The 24,686-nt window shown below is 44.9% G+C and overlaps 1 protein-coding gene across 1 annotated transcript in view; it reads left to right on the top strand.

Annotated features, from left to right (window-relative positions):
- PIK3CA (phosphatidylinositol-4,5-bisphosphate 3-kinase catalytic subunit alpha) overlaps positions 1-24,459 on the top strand; it is a 60,880-nt gene extending 36,421 nt beyond the window's left edge. Inside the window, exons 13-21 of the mRNA XM_040428258.1 lie at positions 4,025-4,128; positions 11,114-11,285; positions 12,689-12,795; positions 12,881-13,002; positions 13,712-13,790; positions 17,169-17,339; positions 20,656-20,773; positions 21,505-21,656; positions 21,876-24,459. Coding sequence (XP_040284192.1) covers positions 4,025-4,128; positions 11,114-11,285; positions 12,689-12,795; positions 12,881-13,002; positions 13,712-13,790; positions 17,169-17,339; positions 20,656-20,773; positions 21,505-21,656; positions 21,876-22,146 — 1,296 coding nt within the window. The 3' untranslated portion in view covers positions 22,147-24,459. The remainder of the gene's footprint in view (positions 1-4,024; positions 4,129-11,113; positions 11,286-12,688; positions 12,796-12,880; positions 13,003-13,711; positions 13,791-17,168; positions 17,340-20,655; positions 20,774-21,504; positions 21,657-21,875) is intronic.
- Positions 24,460-24,686: the final 227 nt, after the last annotated feature.

Consider the following 24,686-nt stretch of genomic DNA (forward strand, 5'->3'; position numbering starts at 1 on the left):
CTTTTGACCCATTTTGCCAAAGGAAAGGAAGTTGCCTAATAATTATGCACACCTAATATAGGATGTTGATGTCATTAGACCACACCCCTTCTCATTACAGAGATGCACATCACCTAATATGCTTAATTGGTAGTAGGCTTTCGAGCCTATACAGCTTGGAGTAAGACAACATGCATAAAGAGGATGATGTGGTCAAAATACTCATTTGCCTAATAATTCTGCACGCAGTGTAGAAATGCTAGTGTGAAAGTCGCCTTAAAAAACGGGTCCTAGTGATCGCTGCATAAACATCCACCTCGTTTTCTCTAGTTGTATGACAGCTAACAGTGCAATCCCAGTCTTGTTTTAAAGCTGTGCAGCCTGAAATATTCCAGTTTAAAGTAGCCCCCCATTCAACTCATGTAATCTCAGACAGTCTGGAAGAGGGGCAGTGGGGGATGTGCTGACAGGCTGCAAGGTGAAGCGGAGAAAATTAGATCCTCATCTTCATAAGTTTACATGACCCCAGAGGAAGGGTATCCCCTTTATCAATCAGATGGCAGGCTTGCTCTTTGATTGTCACATATGGGGGGAGTTTTTTTTTTTTTTCTCCCCAGAAGAGTTTTGTGCTGATGCTCTTGCTCATCTAATCACCCCTCTACTGTTAACTTGTACGTTCATTGATGCTACAAGCCTAATGTTTACCAGTATCTTGGTCATGGAATCAAATAAGTCAAACCAAATACTTGTTCCCCGCATGCCGGTCTTAATTAATGACCCCTTATGTGTATCCCAAAAACAACTCATCCTGCAAAATTCATGGTCACTGAACACTGATATTGGTTCTTTAGCCTTAAATTGGTTATGCCACTAAGGGGTTAAAATGCACTTAACCTGCGTAAGGTATCAACTATTTATTTGAGACATAAATTCAAAGGGGGGCATTTATCAAACCTGGTCTAAGGGAAAACTGGCTTCAGATTAGGGTTGTTGCAGGTATCGATATTTTGATACTGGGATTTCCATTTTTTCAATACTGGGCAGTCTAGTATCACAGAACATGAGCGCGCTGCTGCTATGTGCACAAAGCCCAGGGAAGCAAGGAGAGTGTGAAGTCCTATTCACCCTAATAGAGCTCTATTAGGGTGAATAGGACGAGGGATGATAAAATCCCAGGTTCTAGCCCCTAAGGGGGGAAATAGTTATTAAATAAAAAGTAAAAAAAAAGTATAAATCACCCCCTTTCCCAATTTTACATATAAAATATATAAACAATAAATAAATAAACATATCACATATCACCACGTCCAAACTATTAAAATATTGAAAAAATCTATGCGGTGAAAGCTGGAACAGAAAAAAAAGAAGAACTGCGCGATTTGGCTTTTTTTTTTTTTTCGGAAAGCATGTGGCTTTTTTGGTTTTATATTTTTTTTCGCGTGGTATAGAGTATCGCAATACTTTTTTATGGTATCGAAATCGAATCAAAAATTTGGTATTGCAACAACTCTACTTCAGATTCCACCTTTAATTTGCCAAAGGAGCTCTGTAAAAAGGAAAGGTGGAATCTTATTGGTTGCTATGGACAACTAAGCCAGTTTTCCTTTACACGAGTTTTGATAAATCTCCCCCAAAATCTACAAAAAGGTGACATTTTAGTTTTTTTTTTTTTTTTTTACCAGTTGTAATGTAACTGTTAGGGGGTTAAAGCCTAATACGCCTTAGCAAGCTCTCCTGTACAGATGTAACTAAACCCAAGTTGTATGTTAATTACTTATCTACATGCCATTCCCTATTTCCAGCACATCCTAAATAAGCCCAGGACTAGTGTTGAGCGAACTTCTGTTTTAAGTTAGGCGTCTAAAGTTCGGCTTCCGGTTAGCGGAGGATCCCGATATGGATTCCGAATTCCGTTGTGGTCCGTGGTAGCGGAATCAATAATCGGCCATTATTGATTCCGCTACTACGGACCACAACGGAATTCGGAATCCATATCGGGATTCTCCGCTAACCTGAAGCCGAACTTTAGACGCCGAACTTAAAACAGAAGTTCGCTCAACACTACCCAGGACTGGAAGCAATCTTCCATAATTGGTGGAACCTCCCTGCCCGCTCCTCTTCCAGGCCACTATGTGAATTCTTGTCTGTAACTTTAGTTTAGCCTGTGTGGTCAGTGAGACTGAAGTGAAATCATTTGATTGACGTTTGCAGGCAGGAGGACATCAGTTGGCACAGAAGGAAATGGGTGGAGCAGATTATACAGTGAGGAACAGAAGTATTTGAACACCCTGTGATTTTCCAAGTTCTCCCACTTAGAAATCATGGAGGGGTCTGAAATTCACATTGTAGGTGCATTCCCACTCTGAGAGACAGCATTAAAGAATCAGGAAATCATATTGTATGATTATTATTTTTTTTATTTATTTGTCTTGCACTGCTGAACATAAGTATTTGAACACCTGAGAAACAGCAAGAATTCTGTCTCTTAAAGACTTGTTACTGTGCCTTTTAAAAAGTCCCACCTCTACTCCACTCATTAATCTAACTTAATCTAATTTAGTAGCACCTGTCTGAGCTCTTTAAAGACACCTGTCCACCCCACAGTCAGTCAGACGCTAACTACTACCATGGGCAAGAACAAAGAGCTGTCAAAAGACACCAGAGACAAAATTGTGGACCTCCACAAGGCTGGAAAGGGCTACGGGGCAACTGACAAGCAGCTTGGTGAAAATAGTTCAGCTGTTGGAGCAATTGTTAAAAAATGAAAGAGGCTAAAGACGACTGTCAGTCGGACTGGGGCTCCATGCAAGATCTCATCTCATGGGGTATCACTGATGATAAGAAAGGGGAGGAATCAGCCTAGAACTACAAGGGAGGATCTGGTCAATGACATGAAGAGAGCTGGGACCACAGTTTCAAAGGCCACTGTCGGTAGAACACTACACCGTCATGGTTTCAAATCATGCATTGCATGGAAGGTTCCCCTGCTCAAGTCATCACATGTCCAGGCCCGTCTGAAGTTTGCCAATGACCATCTGGATGATCCAGAGGAGGCATGGGAGAAAGACATGTGGTCAGATGAGACCAAAGTAGAACTTTTTGGTCTAAACTTCACTCATCGTGTTTGGAGGAAAAAGAAGGATGAGTTGCATCCCAAGAACACCATCCCTACTGTGAAGCATGGGGGTGGTAACATCATGCTTTGGGGATGCTTTTCTGCGGAGAGGACAGGACGAATGCACTGTATTAAGGAGAGGATGAATGGGGCCATTAATTGTGAGATTTTGGGCAACATCCTCCTTCCCTCAGTCAGAGCATTGAAGATGGGTCGTAGCTGGGTCTTCCAACATGGCAATGACCCGAAGCACACTGCCAGGATAACCAAGGAGTGGCTCCTTAAGAAGCATATCAAGGTTCTGGAGTGGCCTAGCCAGTCTCCAGACTTAAATCCAATAGAACATCTTTGGAGGGAGCTGAAACTGTGTTGCTCAGCGACAGCCCCGAAACCTGACAGATCTAGAGGAGTTCTGTGTGGAGGAGTGGGCCAAAATCCCTGTTGCAGTGTGTGCGAACCTGGTCAAGAATTACAGGTAACGTTTGACCTCTGTAATTGCAAACAAAGACTTCTGTACCAAATATTATTACTGATTTTCTCAGATGTTCAAATACTTATGTTCAGCAGTGCAAGATGAATAAATTCTTTAAAAATCATACAATGTGATTTCCTTTTTTTTTTTTTTTTTTTTTATTCTGTCTGAGTGGGAATGCACCTACAATGTGAATTTCAGACCCCTCCATGATTTCTAAGTGGGAGAACTTGCAAAATCGCAGGTTGTTCAAATACTTCTGTTCCTCACTGTATAACAGAATGGCACTTCTTATATCGGTCACATCTTGTTTTTTCATGCACTTTGGTTTTAATGTTGTCTTGAACAATTATCCATGCAAATGTTCATGTGTTCACTTGACTTTAACAAGTACATAGATGGCAAAAAGATTACCTCCCAGGACGTCATGGGGTTATATGTATTCATGTTTTCTGCAGGTGCTAAAGTATGAACAGTACCTGGACAATTTACTTGTTCGATTTCTGCTGAAGAAGGCCCTGACCAATCAGAGAATTGGACACTTCTTTTTCTGGCATTTGAAGTAGGTTTCCAGCTAGAAAGCTGTATATCTTCCACCTTTCTCTGTGTGTTGTACTTGTGGGTTTATTGGTGGAGGGACGCAGAGATATTCACAATGACTTCCTTGTCACAGTGAGAAGGATTTAGAAATTTGTGTCCTGAACATAAACATAGTGGCTGAGGTAATATAATCATGTAAGCCTTCAGGGTGCCTTCAAATGTGGCAGATTTTGTTACAGAAGATTTCTCGCTTATATCATTGGGGGACACAGACCATGGGTATAGCTGCTTGCTGCCACTAGGAGGCGACACTAGGCTGAAAACTGTTAGCTCCTCCCCCGCCAGCTATACCCCCTCCGGCCAGGAGAGAGCCTTCAGTTTTTAGCTTAGTTTCGTAGGAGGCGGACCTCCTGCTCTCCAGGGTGGCTATTTTATTTTTTTAAGATTTTTATCTTTTATTTTTATTTTCTCTTTTAGGTTGGGGGTCCAGGGCTACTAAGAGCTCTGCATCCCCGGGGGCGCTGACCGGTGACGCTTATTCCACCGCTCTGCCCCCCACAAGAAGACAAAGTGGACCAGGAGGGCTTGACCTTCCTGCTCCCCCCAGCCATGGGGCCACTTATTCCCGCCCTCCAACCCGGTCCCTGTCACTTGTGCCAGGGACTAAAGAGGTGGCACCGCTGGTCCATATCTTTTGGGCGAAGAACACAGATGAAGACAGGTAAGTAGGTCTGTCTGTGTCCTGTGTTCCCAGAGATGCTTAGGGGCTGGACTCTCTCTATCTGGAAATCACTCTGGTCAGCCCTCCCCCCCCCCCCCTCATTTTCTGTCGACAATCATTGTACCTGGGGACCTGCCGCAGGGGCACCGTCGGCACGGGGGGGGGGGGGGGGGGGTTTAATCGGGGAGCGTTTCTATGCGGCCTTCCTCCTTGCGGCTTCAGCAATTTCGGGCGGTCTCATTTTATGGCCCTGGGAGACATCTTCCATTCATTCTTTGGCCTCGGCCGGGACCCCTTCGACCTCGGCTCGCAGGGGGGGGGGGGGGGGGGGTTCACGCCGTTGATCCGTGCTTCGGCCGGGTGGAGCCTAATTTTCCCACCGCGCTTCCGTCTGCCTGCTCCGTTCGGAAGTGCATCGGCAGTGCGCGCGTCTCCCCCTGAGAGGATCGTCCTTCTCGCCGCAGACCACCTCCCCGCCGCATCCTGCTCCTGGAGACACGTTCTGACAAGGGTTACTCTGCTCCACTCTGGTAGGACCAGCGCTGCTCGCCTCCTCTATACCCTCTCTGGCTCCCTTCCTCCGGTCATGTCGGACCCAGCGGATCCTGCGCCCTAGGTCCTTGGTAGGGCTACCCATTATGCCTGCACTTCATGCAATGTGAAGTTTCATAGGGGTCAGACGAACCCCCTCTGCGCCTCATGCAAGGCCACCCAGAGCGTGCCACCTCAGTCGCAGTCAACTGACGTGCACCTTTCTGCTGGAAGTATGGAACCGGAATTGGCCAAATCCCTGTCCCGGGCGGTGACTGACCTGTCTAAGATCTCCCAATCCACCCTTTCCTTAATGGGTCGCTTGGTGGAGACGTTGTCACCTGCGCCACCTGCTCTCTCCAAGGCGCACCATCCAGGAGCAGGCACCCCAGCAAGCGTCCCAGACAGGAACGCCCCTCCTCCTCGGATGCATCTCCTCCTCCTCCCCCCCGGTTAGCTGTCCAGGGCGTCCTCGTTGGTTGGGGACCATTCGTCGGAGGAGAACTTGCTGAGTCGGACACGGATCTAGATCCGGACCGCTCATCCCAGATGGCCGCCTTAGTGGACAGTCTGGTTTCGGCAATCCGGGACACCTTTCAACTTCGAGGAGGGGCCCCTTTTCCAGTCACCAGGGAGTTTCTTTCCTGCGTAGCAAACGGGCTCCCAAGTCGTTCCCGGTACATGACGACTTTTCCGTTCTCACCGCTAAAGCATGGGAACAGCCGGGTTCACGTTTCCTGATCCCCAAGCCGTTGGACCTTCTTTATCCGTTCCCCCCGGATTGGGTGAGTAAGTGGTCTTCCCCTCCAAAGGTGGACTATTCGGGTTGCGGACGGCTCCTCTCTGCAGGACCCCGTGGACCGGCAGGTCGAATCGCTGGCGAAGTCGTTTTTTTCTGCCGCCAGTTCGGCACTCCATCCCATTTTCGCTTCGGCGTGGGTGGCTAAGGCGATTTCTGAATGGGCCATGCGCTTACAACATTATTTAGATTCAGACCTTTCCCGCACAGACCTCCGGGCTCTGGCGGCCCAGATATCCCAGCCAGGGAAGTACCTTTGCGAGGCGGCCCTGGACGCGCGTTCCTCCGCCTTTTGCAGTCTCCATTCGGCGGGAACTCTGGTTAAAGGCCTGGCAGGCCGATTCTTCCTCCAAGCGTTCCCTTCTCTCCCTTCCCTTCGCTGGTTCTCGTCTTTTTGGGCCCAAACTTGACGAAATCATTTCTGAGGCCACGGGTGGCAAAAGCACCCATCTTCCGCAGCCAAAACCCAAGCGTTCTTCTCGACCACGTCCTTTTACCGCTTCACGGGCACCCGCCTGGCAGCTCCCTCGACCACAAGGCAGCCCACCCAGGAGCAACAGCGGAAGCCTTCGTTCAAGCCCCAGCCCACCTGGCGTTACCGAGCGCAGCCTCAGCGCTCTTCCTCTGACAAGCAATCCCCTGCATGAAGGTGCGCCCCTACCTTCCTGGGTGGGGGGGGGGGGGGGGGGTCGGCTCCTTCCTTTTCAGGGGGTTTGGCAGGCCCACATCTCAGACGCCTTGGCGCTGGAGGTGGTCACTTCGGGCTACAAGTTGGAGTTCAAATCCATGCCTCCAAACTGTTTTTTTCTGTCCCGTCCCCCCAGGGAGCCATCTTGTGCGGGAGCCTTCTTTCAAGCGGTTCAAGATCTGCTGGTCAGGGGGAGTGATCTTCCCCGTTCCGGCAAGGGAGCGGTTTTCCGGTTTTTACTCCAACCTCTTCATTGTGCCCAAGAAGGAGGGAGCGGTCCGTCCGGTGTTGGACCTCAAGAGGTTAAACCGTTACCTTCGAGTGCGCTGTTTTCGCATGGAGTCTTTTCGCTCCGTGATGGCTTCCTTGGCGCAAGGGGAATGGTTAACTTCCGTGGATATCCAGGGCGCCTACCTGTACGTCCCCATCGCGATCGCCCACCAGCATTTTTTGTGCTTCACGGTCCACTCGGACCACTACCAGTTCGTCGCTCTGCCAGAGGGTGTTCCCCAAGGTGCTCGCTCCGCTTATGGGCCGCCTTCGCTCCAGGGGCATCACCTTGATTCCGTACCTGGACGACATTCTCGTCAGTGTCGTCATTCCGGCATTGCGAGGAGAGTCTGCAGATCATCTTGGACACTCTCGCCCGCTTCGGGTGGCTAGTGAACCTTCGGAAATCCTCCCTGGTCCCGTCCACTCGGATTCGGTTCCTCGGTATGATGCTGGACTCCGGGGCAGCTCGGGTGTGTCTTCCAGCGGACAAGGTGAAGGACCTTCGCAGCGCAGTGCTTAGTTTGCTTCGGCAGCGCACAGTCTCCATCCGGACTTGTATGCGGGTGTTGGGCCTTATGGTGGCCTCGTTCGAGGCGGTACCATTCGCTCAATTTCGCACCCTGTCTTTTCAGCGGGCGATCCTCTCGACCTGGGACAAATCCCAGGAGTCCTTGCATCGTCAGTTTTCCCTTCCTCAACAGGTTCGGTCGGACCTCCATTAGTGGCTCTCCCCAACTCACCTGGAGATGGGAAAGTCTTTCCTTCCGATCAGATGGACGGTCATTACGACCGACGCCAGTCTTCAGGGTTGGGGAGGAGTCTTCGGCACTCGGACTGCCCAGGGCGTATGGTCTCCGTCAGAGTCCAGACTATCCATCAATGTCTTGGTGCTTTGTGCAATTTTCCTCTCACTGCGCCATTGGTCTCCCCTCCTGCGGGGCCTGAGTACAGTCAGACAATGCCACAGCGGTGGCATATGTCAACCATCAGGGGGGGACTCGCAGCTCGAACGTCATGTCGGAGGCGGTGAGGATTCTCAGGTGGGCGGAGGCCCATGTTCTGGCCCTGTGGGCGGTCCACATTCCCGGCATTGTCAATTGGACGGCAGATTTCCTGAGCCGGACGACGATAGACTCCAGGGAATGGTCTCTCCATCCGGAAGTGTTCAACGCTCTCTCTCATCGCTGGGGCGGCCGGACGTGGATCTGATGGCCTCCGGCCTCAATCACAAGCTTAAGTGCTACTTTGCCCGCACAAGGGATCCCGCAGATTGCGGAGTGGACCCGCTCGTGGCGCCGTGGGACAGGTTCACCTTCTGTCTTTCTGCGCGGTCCCTCCTGCCTCGGATTCTCTGCAGGATCAAGTGGGAGGCCGTTCAGACTCTGCTGATCGCTCCGGACTGGCCGCGCCGGCATGGTACTCGGATCTTGTCCTCCTGCTAGGGGACGTTCCGTACCCGCTCCCTCTCAGACCCGATCTTCTGTCGCAAGGGCCCGTCTTCCACCCGAGTTTAGATACCCTTTGTTTGACGGCGTGGCTCTTGAAACCTTCCTTTTGAAACAGCGGTGTTTTTCCGATGCAGTGGTTCGGACGCTCATTCGGGCCAGGAAACCCACTTCTTCCAGAATATATTATAGAACCTGGAAGTCCTTCCTTCCTGTGAGGAGCGGGACCTATCTCCCAGATCCTTCTCCCTGCTGGTCGTTTTGGCCTTCCTTCTGTCTGGACTGGAATTGGGCATGGCGCTCAGCTCCTTGAAGGGCCAGGTGTCGGCCCTTTCCATTTTCTTTCAGCGATCCTTGGCGGGACTGGGTCCGGTTAGGACCTTCCTTCAGGGCGTTGCGCACTCCGTTCCGCCTTACTGTCCTCAGCTTCATCCGTGGAATCTCAACTTGGTATTGGGAGTTCTGCAGGTTTCCCCTTTCGAACCCTTGCAGGAGGCTTCCCTCCGCCTGCTGTCCTGGAAAGTGGCCTTCCTGGTGGCCATCACATCCATATGAAGGGTTTCAGAATTGGCAGCTCTGTCATGCCGTGAACCATTCCTGGTCTTACATCAGGACAAGGTGGTCCTCCGTCCGGTCCCTTCCTTTTTACCCAAGGTAGTGTCGGCTTTTCACCTCAATGAGGACATTGTCCTTCCGTCCTTTTGCCCTAGGCCCTCCCATCCGAGAGAGGTGTCATTACACCGTCTGGACGTGGTGCAGGCTCTGCGGGTTTACCTTTCGGCCGTGGCTCCCTTTCGGCGCACGGACGCCTTGTTCGTCCTTCCTGACGGTTCTAGGTAGGGATTGGCAGCTTCAAAGGTGACGCTCTCCAGGTGGATTCGCTCCACTATTTTGGAATGTTACCGCGTTCGGGACAGGACGCCCCCTCCGGGAATCACGGCCCATTCTACCAGGGCACTACCTGGGTCTTCCTGTGCTCACTTCCACCGGGCGTCGGCGGCTCAGTTGTGTAAAGCCGCGACCTGGTCCTCCCTCCACACTTTTAAAAAGTTTTACAGGGTTCACACACTCGCTTCTGCGGACGCCGCTCTGGGTCACCTGGTTTTGCAGGCCATGGTGTGATGACTGTCACGAGGGTCTCTACCTTCTTCACTCTGTTTGGTGTTCCCTCCCCAGGGACTGCTTTCGGACGTCCCATGGTCTGTGTCCCCCAATGATATAAGCGAGAAAACGAGATTTTGTGAAACTCGACTGTAAAATCTGTTTCTCGCTTGATTCATTGGGGGACACAGCACCCACCTCCGTTTGGGTCCGTTGACCGTGGAATTAGTTGATGTGGTTATATCCTTCTGCTTCTCCTACTGCTTTTTCACAAACTGAAGGCTCTCTCCTGGCCGGAGGGGGTATAGCTGGCAGGGGAGGAGCTAACAGTTTTCAGCCTAGTGTCGCCTCTTAGTGGCAGCAAGCAGCTATACCCATGGTCTGTGTCCCCCAATGAATCAAGCTAGAAACAGATTTTACAGGCGAGTTTCACAAAATCTCATTTTCTGTGACTGAAAATCAGTTCCGTTCATCTGAATGGGGTTATTTTGATGGGAAGCACATGGATTTCTGCAGGTCCCATTCAGATGAGTGGAACTGATTTTCAGTCACAGAAATCTTCTGCAACAAAATCTGCTGCATGTGAAGGCATCCTTATGGGAGGCCCTTAATTAGCTCAAAGTAGCTGCTGTGAGATAATGGTTAAGATTTATCCCATGATAGGTCATCAATATCTGATCGTTGGGGGTCTGACCCGGCACCCCGTGTATCCGCTGAATATAAGGCCACACTCCATGCCAGCGCCGCCTCCTCTTCATTGTTTGCCTGCTCGCTGTCGACATCGCAACGGTGAGCAAGTGTAATTACAAGAAGCCGTCCCATTCACTTCAATAAGACTGCTCCTTCCCATTTAAGTGTATAGGAACAAGACGTCCCATTGAAGTGTATGGGGTGGCTTCTTGTAATTACACCGGCTCACCGTTGCGATGTCAACAGCGAGCCGGTAAACAATGAAGGGAAGGCTGTGGCGTTCTCTTCAACTAGTGGCAGTTGGAGGATAGAACAGAACATGGGTTTCCATCTCAGTGAGTGGGACAAAGAAATTAGAATAAGAACAAACAGCAGGTGGCGCTAAACAGATGTCATTGAATAACTCATTAGCTGTAATACATTTTTTATTACATGCAATTACATAAGTATTCAGATCCAGGTGCTGGTTTAAAAACGGTAGAATATTATGTTATTATTTGTGGGACAACCCCTTTCATAATCTGTGTAGATTCACTGTCAGCGCTCAAATCGTACTGCACCAGTGGGTTATAGTCCTCTCAATGTTGGGATCACCCTCTCTCTTTATGGCAATTTTTTAAAATATTCCCTGACATCAGACTGTGTATTCTTTAGTGATAAGGTTACATACATTTGTATGTATGCTAAACTATCTCTATATACGTATGGGTCCGGTCTGCTTCCCTTTGTCTACAATGTAATCTGTTAAACTCATTTTAGGTCTGAAATGCACAACAAAACAGTCAGTCAGAGGTTTGGGCTGTTGCTAGAATCCTACTGCAGAGCCTGCGGCATGTACCTCAAGCATTTAAGTCGACAGGTGGAGGCTATGGAGAAACTCATTAACCTCACTGACATCCTCAAGCAGGAGAAGAAGGATGAACCTCCCAAAGTAAGGGAGGCATTCAGCTTACTTAAAAAATGTTTGTAGATGTTTTTAGAAAATGTTACATTTTCATTTAGGGTACAGCCACATTAGTAACACTGTGGCCGAGATTTATTAAAACTAATGCAAAAGAAAACTGGTTTACGTGCCCATAGCAACTAATCAGATTTCACCTTTTAATTTTTCAGAGCTCCTTTGGAAATTGAAAGGCTCTATCTGATTAGTTGCTTTGGGCAACTAAGGGTCCATTCACACGTCTGTAGTGCATTGCAGATCCGCTATACACCTGGTCGGCACCCCCATAGAAATGCCGATTCTTGTCTGCAATTGCCCCTCAAAGAAGATAGAATATGTCCTATTCTTGTCTGTTTTGCTGACATGGGATCTGCAAAAAAAATAAAAAATACCTGATGCAACACGGACATTGCTCATTAAAGGGTTTCTACCACCAGAAATACTGTTATGTAGCTGACTGACATTAGCGATGCGCTAATGTCAGCACTACATAACAGTATGTTTCTAACATTAGTCCCTGCAGCTGTTTTTGTTAAAAAAAAAAAAGCACTTTTATTATATGCTAATGAGCCTCTAGGTGCTATGTGGGCGTAAAATCAGCACCTAGAGGCTCCGTCCACTCACGCTTTATCCCGCCCAGGTCCAGCGTTCTGCCCGCCCAGCTCCTCTTGATGCCACTGTTCCCTGCATCGTTGGCGAAATCCCGCGCCTGCGCTGTTCACTTCTGTCTTCGGCGCAGTGAGTGAAGGCCGCTCTCCTGATGCCGGCTTCCTCCCTGTGACGTAGTCGGTGCAGGCGCAGTGAGGAATCTGGCACCAGGATCGCATCATTCACTCACTGCGCCTGCACCGAAGACAGAAGTGAACGGCGCAGGCGCGGGATTTCGCCAACAATGCAGGGAACAGTGGCATCAATCAAGAGGAGCTGGGCTGGATAAAGCGTGAGTGGATGTAGCCTCTAGGTGCTGATTTTACGCCCACATAGCACCTAGAGGCTCATTAGCATATGATAAAAGTGCTTTTTTAACAAAAACGGCTGCAGGGACTAACGTTGGAAACATACTGTTATGTAGTGCTGACATTAGCGCATCGCTAATGTCAGTCAGCCCTATAACAGTATTTCTGGTGGTATAAACTCTTTAAGGAGTGGCCCAAGTTTAGGAGACCAGAAGTCGGCGCCGGAACTACACAGCACTGCTTGTCAGTGGAAGCAGTGCTGTCCACTACAATATTGACAGTGTTGTGTAGTTCCGGCCATGACTCCTGGCTATACAGAACAGCCGATTGGTGGGGTGTCACTATCCTGAGGGTAGGCCATCGCTTAAAAAGGCCGGACAACCCCTTTTAATGGTATTGGACTTGGTGCACATGTTGGTGATACATCTTTTGTTGTAGGTGCAAATGAAGTTTCTTGTTGAGCAAATGAAGAGGCCAGATTTTATGGATGCATTGCAAGGCTTTACCTCACCTCTCAATCCTGCACATCAGCTGGGGAATCTCCGGTATTTCCATGTGTAATTTTCCCTCTTCCTTTCCTTCTTGTCTGGCCTGCAGATACTTTTTCTAACTCGTTCTTTTGTCCTTTAGGCTTGAAGAATGCAGAATAATGTCTTCTGCAAAAAGACCACTTTGGCTAAACTGGGAAAACCCTGATATTATGTCTGAGATGCTGTTTCTGAATAATGAGATCATCTTTAAAAATGGAGATGGTACGTTAAACTAAGGCTGTCCGGGATGTATGACGAGCTGACTTTAGAGTGAATGCTGTGTAATTGCCATAATATTAGTTACCAAAATGTAAAAGCCAAGTAGTAAGATATTCCTAGCATGATCTAGCTGAATAAAATCTTCTGACTGTTGGTTTATAATTCATGCGGAGCAGGAGGTTTGTGCGCTTTTCCCATTTCCTTTGGTGCAGACACTCTTGTGGAAAAAGGATGGACGAGAAATGAACTTTCCAAACACTGAGTGGAGGTTACCTCAATCAGTAGCCAAAAGGGCACAAAAGATGTGTTGGAGTACAGATCAACTCATAGGGGGAGATGTATCAAAGCTGCTGGAAAGGAAAACTGGCTTAGATGCCCATAGCAACCAATCAGATTCCACCTTTCATTTTCCAAAGGAGCTCGAGAAAATGAAAGGTGGAATCTGATTAGTTGCTATGGGCAACTAAGCCAGCTTTCCTCTACACCATTTTGATAAATCTTCTCCATGGACTGTTGTAGATGCTCTACCAAGTTTCTGCTTGTACTGAAATGATCATTGTATCAAAGAAACAAACACTGTTCCAGTACAGTGCCAAGTCTTAGTGTGAACTGGGGCATTCATTTATGTAATGACAGCCACACTATGCCTACCAGTTGTTTCACAGCTTCTCTAACGCTGCTGGGAATATTTCCTGTGTTTATTTTTTTTCAGACTTGCGTCAAGATATGCTGACGCTTCAGATCTTAAGGATTATGGAAAATATTTGGCAAAATCAGGGACTTGATTTACGGTGAGTAAAATGTCTTTTTCATGGTTAGAGATGAGGGCAAAAAATGGTACATACGTGTTAGTATTAAATGCTATTGAAATTATTGGTAAAAGATGTCGTCACTCTCATTGTTGGGGACGTTAACAATTCTTAGAACAAGAGGGGTGTTGGTCTACCTGTTTTTTTTCTCTAGACACCACCTTTCATGACCAAAGAGGAACCATTCCTTAGTTGCCCTGTTGGGATTGGTACTCTGCAGAGATCAGTGGAGGTAACTTAGTGTTGTTGGAATATCCATATAAAGGGCATCAAAGATAGGATCCGGATTTGGTTATCTTTACAAGGTCTAAAGGCCCCTTTACACAAGTAGATGATAATTTGAAAAATAGTGAAATCGAGCAAAAGTGATGAATTATCGAGTAGTGTAAATCATAGAAATCTAACAAGCAATAATCATTTAGAGGGTCATTTACTAACCAGAAATACGCCAATATTGGGCGTATTTCTGGCACAGATTGCCGTGCAAAGGTCTTTTGAGCCTCAATCTGCTACTTTTCCCTGCTCACGCCAGGCCTTTAAAAAAAAGTGGGCGTGGTGTGGAAGGGAACGAGCGTGCAGGCCCATCTCATTTACCTTTTTCTATCCCTGGTTTTGGCGTAGAAAATGGTCTAAGGCTAGGGCTACATGACGACATGTGTCGTGCGATCGCACAACAATTTTTATAATAGTCTATGGTGTCACACTTCAACATGCTGCGACACTACAGTAGCAAAAAATCCATCCTGTCTCGTCGCATCATGTTGCAGTTCGACACCATAGACAATCATTATAAAAATTGTCGTGCGACATCAATGTCGCGTGACACATGTTACAGTGTAGTTGTGCCCTATGTGTCGCGCAACTTATTGTAGGGCAACACATGTCGTTGTGTAGCCCTAGCCTAAATGTAAGACAGCAAGAAAGCTGTCTGACATTTAGAAGCGGCAGTGGATCCGCCGAAGTTATGTAGACTCCGGCTCCTCTTCATAACTCTGGCAGATCCACCGTGAGCTAAAGGGGATATTAAGACTGGCGTCTAAAATGACGGTCTTAATAAATGACCCCCTTAGTTTGTCTGAGGCCTGTCAGCATAGTCTGTGATGAGAGCTCACGTGTCGGTAACTTCTCCCTTTTTATAAAGGACTTTCACTTCCTTGGAAACCTTTCTTAAGTACACATAATTAGGAAAATGAATGCAAATTCTTCTACAAAAGCTTTGAGCCTCATACAATAATGTGTATGACGTATAACCTCCTGGCTAGAGGTGAGGGATTTTTTTTTCACCCAGTTTGCATTTTGCTGGTTTTCCTGATTCAACACTCATTAGAGTTTATTAGAAAATTCATTCACCGGTTTGATTTTATAATTTTTTTTGCAAATTTCTGATAAAATAGACAAATCGTTGTTTTCTATGGACCAGCGAATCAACAAAACCGTAAAATGATTAACATGTGTCTACTAATGGGCAGGACTGTGCACAAATCTCATTGACATTCAGATGCTATAGATGCAAGGTTTTTTTTTGTATCATCCAGACAAATACAAAATGTGTGTGTATATACTATAAAGAAGGCAATTTCATTAGGCTTTTTTTACTTAGTCATATTTTAATATGGCATATAAAAGATCTGATTAGTCCATTGCATGGAATGGTATTTTTCAAGGTTACTGCTTTACTGTTTACCACAACTTGTAGATGATGCCATGGAGCTCTACCCTAATAGAGTTTACACACGTGTATACAGGGAGTGCAGAATTATTAGGCAAGTTGTATTTTTGAGGATTCATTTTATTATTTAACAACAACCATGTTCTCAATGAACCCAAAAAACTCATTAATATCAAAGCTGAATATTTTTGGAAGTAGTTTTTAGTTTGTTTTTAGTTTTAGCTATTTTAGGGGGATATCTGTGTGTGCAGGTGACTATTACTGTGCATAATTATTAGGCAACTTAACAAAAAACAAATATATACCCATTTCAATTATTTATTTTTACCAGTGAAACCAATATAACATCTCAACATTCACAAATATACATTTCTGACATTCAAAAACAAAACAAAAACAAATCAGTGACCAATATAGCCACCTTTCTTTGCTAGGACACTCAAAAGCCTGCCATCCATGGATTCTGTCAGTGTTTTGATCTGTTCACCATCAACATAGCGTGCAGCAGCAACCACAGCCTCCCAGACACTGTTCAGAGAGGTGTACTGTTTTCCCTCCTTGTAAATCTCACATTTGATGATGGACCACAGGTTCTCAATGGGGTTCAGATCAGGTGAACAAGGAGGCCATGTCATTAGATTTTCTTCTTTTATACCCTTTCTTGCCAGCCACGCTGTGGAGTACTTGGACGCGTGTGATGGAGCATTGTCCTGCATGAAAATCATGTTTTTCTTGAAGGATGCAGACTTCTTCCTGTACCACTGCTTGAAGAAGGTGTCTTCCAGAAACTGGCAGTAGGACTGGGAGTTGAGCTTGACTCCATCCTCAACCCGAAAAGGCCCCACAAGCTCATCTTTGATGATACCAGCCCAAACCAGTACTCCACCTCCACCTTGCTGGCGTCTGAGTCGGACTGGAGCTCTCTGCCCTTTACCAATCCAGCCACGGGCCCATCCATCTGGCCCATCAAGACTCACTCTCATTTCATCAGTCCATAAAACCTTAGAAAAATCCGTCTTGAGATATTTCTTGGCCCAGTCTTTACGTTTCAGCTTGTGTGTCTTGTTCAGTGGTGGTCGTCTTTCAGCCTTTCTTACCTTGGCCATGTCTCTGAGTATTGCACACCTTGTGCTTTTGGGCACTCCAGTGATGTTGCAGCTCTGAAATATGGCCAAACTGGTGGCAAGTGGCATCTTGGCAGCTGCACGCTTGACTTTTCCCAGTTCATGGGCAGTTATTTTGCTCCTTGGTTTTTCCACACGCTTCTTGCGACCCTGTTGACTATTTTGAATGAAACGCTTGATTGTTCGATGATCACGCTTCAGAAGCTTTGCAATTTTAAGAGTGCTGCATCCCTCTGCAAGATATCTCACTATTTTTGACTTTTCTGAGCCTGTCAAGTCCTTCTTTTGACCCATTTTGCCAAAGGAAAGGAAGTTGCCTAATAATTATGCACACCTAATATAGGGTGTTGATGTCATTAGACCACACCCCTTCTCATTACAGAGATGCACATCACCTAATATGCTTAATTGGTAGTAGGCTTTCGAGCCTATACAGCTTGGAGTAAGACAACATGCATAAAGAGGAGGATGTGGTCAAAATACTCATTTGCCTAATAATTCTGCACTCCCTGTATATAATGCAGGTCGAGATCATTGTATATAATATAATATTATATTATCTTTCAGGATGCTGCCGTATGGGTGCCTCTCTATAGGAGACTGCGTAGGGCTTATTGAAGTGGTCAGATGTTCTCATACCATTATGCAAATTCAGTGTAAAGGAGGATTAAAAGGTGCTCTGCAGTTCAACAGCCATACCTTACATCAATGGCTCAGGGACAAAAACAAAGGAGAAACGTGAGTTGCAGTCTTGTAACTTGTAATTGGGGCTTTGACTGATCTTATGCAGGTGCATCTTGACAAATTAGAATATATAACCAAATAATTTATTTTAATAATTCAAAAAGTGAAAATCATATCTATTCATTACACACAAAGTGCTCTATTTCAAGCGTTTATTTCTTTTAATGTTGATGATTATGGCTTACCGCTAATGAGAACCCAAAGGTCAGTATCCCAGAAAATGAGATTATGTAAGACCAATTAAAAAAGGATTTTTAATGCAGAAATATTGGCCTACTGAAAAGTATGTGCAGTATATGCACTCAGTACTTAGCCAGGGCTCTTTTTGCATGATTTAATGCATCAGTGCGGCGTGGCATGGAGTTGATCAGCCTGTGGCACTGCTGAGATGTTATGGCAGCCCAGGTTGCTTTGTTAGTGGCCTTCAGCTCCTCTGCATTGTAGGGTCTGGGGTCTCTCATCTACCTCTTGACAATACTCCATAGATTCTGTATGGGGTTTAGGTCAGGTGAGTTTGCTGGCCAATCAAGCACAGTGATACCGTTTTTTAAATATATATATATATATATATATATATATATATATTGTAAACAGCCGGCTTCTTTAGCAATGTGACTTACCCTCCTTGTGGAGGATGTCAATGACTATTTTCTGGACAACTGTCATGTCAGCAGTCTTCCCCACGATTGTGTAGCCTAATGAACAAGACTGAGGGACCATTTAAAGGCTTTGGAAACCTTTGTAGGTGTTTTGTGTTGATTAGCTGATTTAGAATGTGACACCAAGTTTCCCACAATATTTAGATATTTCAGAGATACAGATTTTTTATTTTATTTTTATATTGGCGGTAAAGCCATAATCCTCAAAATTTTAAATAAACGCTTGAATTAGCTCACTCTGTATGTAATGAATCTATAGAATGAGTTTCACTTTTTGAATTGAATTACTGAAGTAAATTAACTTTTCGATGAGATTCTAATTTATTGAGCTGCACCTGTATACAGTACATGTTTAAAAGGAATGTGTCGTTCCTTTAAAAGGAATTGCTTACTGTTTAAATCACGTTTTTACATTAAAAATAAAAACTATTGGTGAGGTTTTTTGTCACTAAGTTGAATTTTTTATTTATTTAAAGGCTCATTCACACAACCATGTGTGTCCCATGCTGCAGACCGCCAAATTGTGGTCCACAATGCACGAGCACTGGCCTTGTGAATCCCGTATTGGAGCGCAGCCCATTTACTTGAATGGGTCCGCAATATACAGCAAAAAAATAGGACATGTCCTATCTTTTGCAGTGCGGAGTTGCAGACACAAAAGCTCACGGAAGCGCTTTGTAGTACTTCTGTGGGCTTCCGATCCGTGCCTTCGTTCTGCACCACGCTGTATCTTGCAGATTGCGGACCCATTCAAGTGTATAGGGTGGTCCGCAATATAGGCATAGACCGCCTACGGTCCTCTGACTGTGCCCTAATCCTCAAATTTTCACACTGGCCACTAGGTCTAATCTGCTTTACTAAAATATTTTACGGGAAAAAAAAGCCAAAATTAGCCAAAAATAAAGTTATGGGGGTCATAATATGGCAATGCAAAGAAAAGATTAGTTTTCTCCAAAGTTTTTAATAATTTTTTCTCTATTAAAATGGAAGGAAAACTATACATGTGTTATCGTTGTAATAATACTGACCCGGAGAATAAAAGTAACAGGTTAGTTTTACCACATAGAAAACGTTGTAAAACATAAGAGTGGCAGAATGTTGTTTTTTTTTTTTTTTTTGTTTGCTTGTTTTTTTATATCTTTAATTCCACCCCATTTGGAATTTTCCCCCTCTCCCACCACATTGTATACAACCGTAAATGGCGCTATTAGAAAGTACTTCTTGTCCCGCAAAAAAAAAAAATCATATGGCTACGTGAATGAAAAGATAAAAATGAGTTATGGCTTTGGGAGGAGAAAAGTCACCCGGTCTTGAAAGGGTTAATAATATGTCCGTTTTCACTCACGGCGATGCCCATGGTGTGTGTGTTTTTAGTTATGTATGATTTGGGGGAAAGGGGTTGTAATTATTTTTATTTATTTTTTCTTTGTCATTTTGTCAGCCAGCAAAAAAAATATAAATCATTAGATTGGCCATTGTGTTCTGTGATGGATAAATAGCCATTTACAATATACCAGTACAGTGCTGCCACCTTCTGACATGTATTGGTATGTTCTAGTAACAGCTACCAAAGCCTGCTTGAGCCTTCTGTCTACTACTATACTATAACAGTTTCCCTCATCTCAGCCGGGGGACGCTGTTGCAGGGGCAGGAGCACGTGGCTCCCGGTTCCAGACTGCTCAGATGCCGTGGTCATATTTGTCAACGGCATCTGAGGGGCTAAATGTTGCTTTTTGAAACGGCAGAAACACGGTACCTATGGTGCCTACGACATGCGCGAGCAGGCGCCATCTTTAAAGTGGTGACTTGTGCCGTACATGTAAGGCAGAGGTTGCCAAGGGGTTAATGTGGCTTTAAAGTCGGTCTGTCTCGAGTTGTATTACAGCCAACTATGGCCATCAAGTTAATTAGCCTCATTGGCCTACCCTGGATACCAACTTGCTCCAACCACTACACCAGGGATCAGCAACCTCTGCCACTCCAGCTGTTGTGAAACTACAACTCCCAGCATGTTCCACTCGCTTTTATCTTGAATGGGTTTTTTGCGACTGTCCTGTTGCAGTGCGACACCATAGACTAGCATTATAAAATGTCTTCGTGTAGCCCGAGCATTAGAGTGCCGAAGTTTGTTGACACCTGCGTTACATTTCTAAACATATGGAGCTGAGCAGTCGCTGACGCAGCAGTGGACAGAGACGTTCCCTACAATGTCTTAACTGAGATCAATCCATAAGCAGAATAGTAGTGACATGATGCTGGAACCACTGGGCACTTGTGTGGTCCAGTCTTGACCTCTTGCACTGGGTAATGTGCTGTGTGAATGTAGAACCTTCGTGAGGCACCATATTCTCCCCCAATGGGGAAAAACCATTATGGTGTATGTTGGAGCATGCCAGAAACCATAAGAAAAAAAAAAAAGCATTTGTGCTGAACGGTACAAGAAGGAAAAGTGCGGCTGCAGTTGTCTTATTTGGGATGTTTCTTATACCGTTCCTGAATACTACCGTGTGCTCGAGGTCATACTCTGCACATTCTCTCACCTGTTCACTTGCAGCCCCTTTGTATCAGCAGCATGGATAACTAGTATCGCAGTGGTTAGTAATGGAAATTATTAGTGAGCTTCTAATCTATCGGCCTCACTTTTCCTACAGGTATGATGCCGCCATCGACTTATTCACGCGATCATGTGCTGGTTACTGTGTTGCCACTTTTATTCTTGGAATAGGTGATCGTCACAACAGTAACATTATGGTAAAAGACAATGGGCAGGTAAGTTGAAACCTAAAGTGTGCATTGGTTTTTGTTGTGTGTGTGTGTTTTTTTTTTTTTTTTTTAAATATATAATTTATCTCACAGCCGCTGTATTTTCTTATTCACCCTTCTGAAAAATACACAACATAGTTTTATGCTGAGCATCCGCGGGTTAAAGGGTTATTGCCATGTTAGGCTACTTTCACACTAGCGTTTTTGTTTTCCAGTATTGAGATCCGTCATAGGGTCTCAATACCGTAAAAAAAACGCTTCCGTTTTGTCCCTATTCATAGTCAATGGGGACAAAACGTAACTGAACAGAATGGAATGCATTCCGTTCTCATACTGGAGAGCAAACCGCAGTGTCCTGGGATGCGGAGCAAAACGGATCCGTCATGACCCACAATGCAAATCAATGGGGACGTTTTCTCGGAAACAATCTGACACAATAGAAAACCGTTCCGTCCCCCATTGACTTTCAATGGTGTTCATGATGGATCCGTCTTGGCTATTTTACAGATAATACATCCGGATGCAGATGGTTGTATTATCAGTAACTGAGGCGTTTTTGCTGACCCCTGCCGGATCCAGCAAAAACGCTGGTGTGAAAGTAGCCTTAGACATTTAAAGCACATCCATATGTGAGTGTTAAGTAATGCATAGGAACAAGCAGTTAGATGCTATTGAAAGAAAGTTTAAATTGGTACTTATTCATACCTGTACAGTGTTAACGCGTCTTCTCTTGTCAGCTGTTTCACATAGATTTTGGGCACTTTCTGGATCACAAGAAGAAGAAGTTTGGCTACAAGCGAGAGCGTGTTCCCTTTGTCTTAACACAGGACTTTTTAATTGTCATCAGTAAGGGAATTCAAGAGTGCACAAAGACCAGGGACTTTGAAAGGTAAGATACTGTTAGAGGAGACCTTAGGCCAGGTTCACACAGTGCGCTTTGGTGCTGTTTCTGCGTGTCCTAGCCAAAACCAGGAAACAATCCTGTAGATTCATAACCTAATTTTTATTGAGTAGAAACTTCCTTGGGAAGAAGTTGCACTTGTAGTGAAGCAATTGATGATATGATGGTGGAAGATACTCTTCCTAAAAGATTGTCTTCACCTCCTAGGTTTCAAGAGATGTGTTACAAAGCTTACCTGGCCATTCGGCAGCATGCCAATCTGTTCATCAATCTGTTTTCGATGATGCTTGGCTCTGGTATGCCTGAACTGCAATCTTTTGATGACATTGCTTACATTAGGAAGACACTGGCACTGGACAAAACTGAACAGGAAGCTCTGGAGTATTTCATGAAGCAGATGAATGACGCCCATCATGGTGGCTGGACAACGAAAGTGGACTGGATCTTCCACACAATAAAACAGCGAGCTTTGAACTGATCAGGGAACAGATTGTGGTCTCGCCATCCACCTTGTCGCTCGCACACTGCACTGTTAATATGGACAAGCAGCAAAGACCAGCTGCATGGGAATTGCACAAGTCACGAGAAGCATTTCTATCACAGAACCATTAACACTAACAGGGTCTACAACACTAAAGGAAAACATTTCAAGAGCTACCGTCTGGATTTCGAATATTATGCCTTAAGGTCAAACAGGAGGCTAACCCTCTCACCTTGCGTTTTAGTACCCAATGTATATGGTCATGGTCTGTTTGATACAAGTAGAAGTTTGGCATAGAGAATATTTTTGTGATTCCCATGCGTGTTTTGGAATGCTGGTTTCTCTACCTTGGTGCAGTAATAACTAGGAAACCGAAGGGATCACCCTTCTCAAATGCCTCACAGTATTGTTTAACTGAAATGCAACTTTAGACGCGCTTGACAAGTGTCCATTTTTATTTTTGTTTTCTTGAAAATGTGATACCCAGTCTCATGAAAAGGATACTGGTCTTGTTCTGTCTTTCTCCAATCTTTTTGTTTTTATAAGCCTATGTTTTATACTTTGCAAAAGTTGCACCATTGTCAAGAACACAACTTTCCTGACATGTCAGATGCACACCGTAATTGTGTGCCCTCAGCCCTCTCTAATAGACGTCATTGAAATTGAGAGATTTTGTGTGTATATTTATATACACTTCATACACCTATATATGTATGTATTAAAATATACTTTTTTTCAGATACTACAAAATGAGAGACCAGAAGGATATTGTATTGTATTAAGTTAACTGCTTATTGCACTGAAAGAGCCTCTGTCAGCATGATCAACCCTTTTAAACTAGGCACATTGCCTGGTAGGGTTGATCGTGCTGAGTAAAACAATATATTTCTTTCTTATAAAAGATTTATATTTCCTATAAAAGATTTATATTGGCTGACATATATGAATTTATGTAAATTACCTATTTGGAGCACCAGGGGGCTGGCCATAGCGCAATGCCGCCTTGTGGTCTCTGTATTTTCCCCCCACTTCTTTGAATGACAGTCTAGACATCTCATCTAGCCCTGTGTTCTCGTGGCAACGCTAAGGCTTGGTGCCTGCGCAGTGGATCTAATGAGCTCGGAAAGCAGTGCTCATCAGATCCACTGCACAGGCGCCGAGTCATTGAGCCGATTCGGTGCTTTAAAAAATGGATCTTCTGCTGCTTTCCAAGCAAGTGAGCTTCGGTGTTTCCAAGAAAGCCCAGGGCTAGACATGTCTAAACCTGTCACTTAAAGTGCAAGGGTGGGGGTGGAGGGGGGGGTACAGAGGCCGCAGGGTGCATTGCTTTTGCGGTGCTCCTAGTGCTATGGCCAGCACCCTAGTGCTCCAACTAGGTAATTTACATAAATAGAACAATTCATATACCTTTGCCATTATTAACCCTTTAAAGAAAATATTTTACTCTGCATGATCAACCCTACAAAGCAATATGCCAGGTTTAAAAGGGTTGATTATGCTAAAAGAGGCTCTTGAAGAATGTTGCTCTTTATTTTTATTTTTTTTAAATATATATAGTCTTCCTAGGCTATGTTAAGAATTTTTATTTTCTCCTTTCCTGTAAACCCTGTTTTCAGAAGTTATTTTATGTGTAATATGTATCCATGTTAGTGTATGGTTGTTTTTGTTTTTTATAAAGGTTATGCAGTTATTTTATTTGTTATTTTCCCATCTTCTGATGCCTGCAAGTTTGAGAGTACCTGACTTTATATATGTATGCCTACGGTTTTTGCACACAAGATTCATTTATCCTTTAAAATGTACGTAAAATAAATGTACAGATTTTTATATACTATATATAACTACACTACATTTTAATGAGTGGTAGTCAAACCCACATATTTTACACTCTTACCCTGCAATGTTGTATTATAGTTTAGACATTTTTATTTATTTAATTTTTTTAATATACCCCACATTTTATTACATTTTTTTTAGCCCTATCTGAGCCATATCCAGCATGCACCATTTTATAATAATTTCTGGGGATGTATGACAACCACTGATAATTCCTTAAAACAACAAATCTGCATCAGAAAGTGTGGACATTCAAGTCATTGAGTTCTTTCATTTATCAAATTTGGGCCCTGCGAAATGTATATAACAGAACTCACTACTTACGGTTATTAAAGGCATCTGTCAGCCCCAGGACTGCCTTCAAAACATCTAATAGATGATTTGTCTGTAATAGATTCTCCTTAGGTTCTTAGTGTGACAACACCAAGCACTTTTAGGAATTCCGTAATCCATAGGTGTTGAAGCGTATTACAACGACACCGTGTTCTGAGGGTAAGATGCTGACTTAACAAGCTAAACCTGCTGCTGTTGTTGACCTAAAGCATTAAATCAAGTTATGTTTAACCCTTTCATGACCAAAGGTCATTGATGCCCCAGTGTCCAGGTCAAAATTTACAAATCTGACATGCGTCACTTTAAGTGGTAATAGCTTTGGAACACTTTTACTTATCCACGCCATTCTGAGATTGTTTTCTCGTGAC

The sequence above is a fragment of the Bufo bufo genome, chromosome 4 (assembly GCF_905171765.1).
Source record: "Bufo bufo chromosome 4, aBufBuf1.1, whole genome shotgun sequence".
Classification (NCBI taxonomy): domain Eukaryota; kingdom Metazoa; phylum Chordata; class Amphibia; order Anura; family Bufonidae; genus Bufo; species Bufo bufo.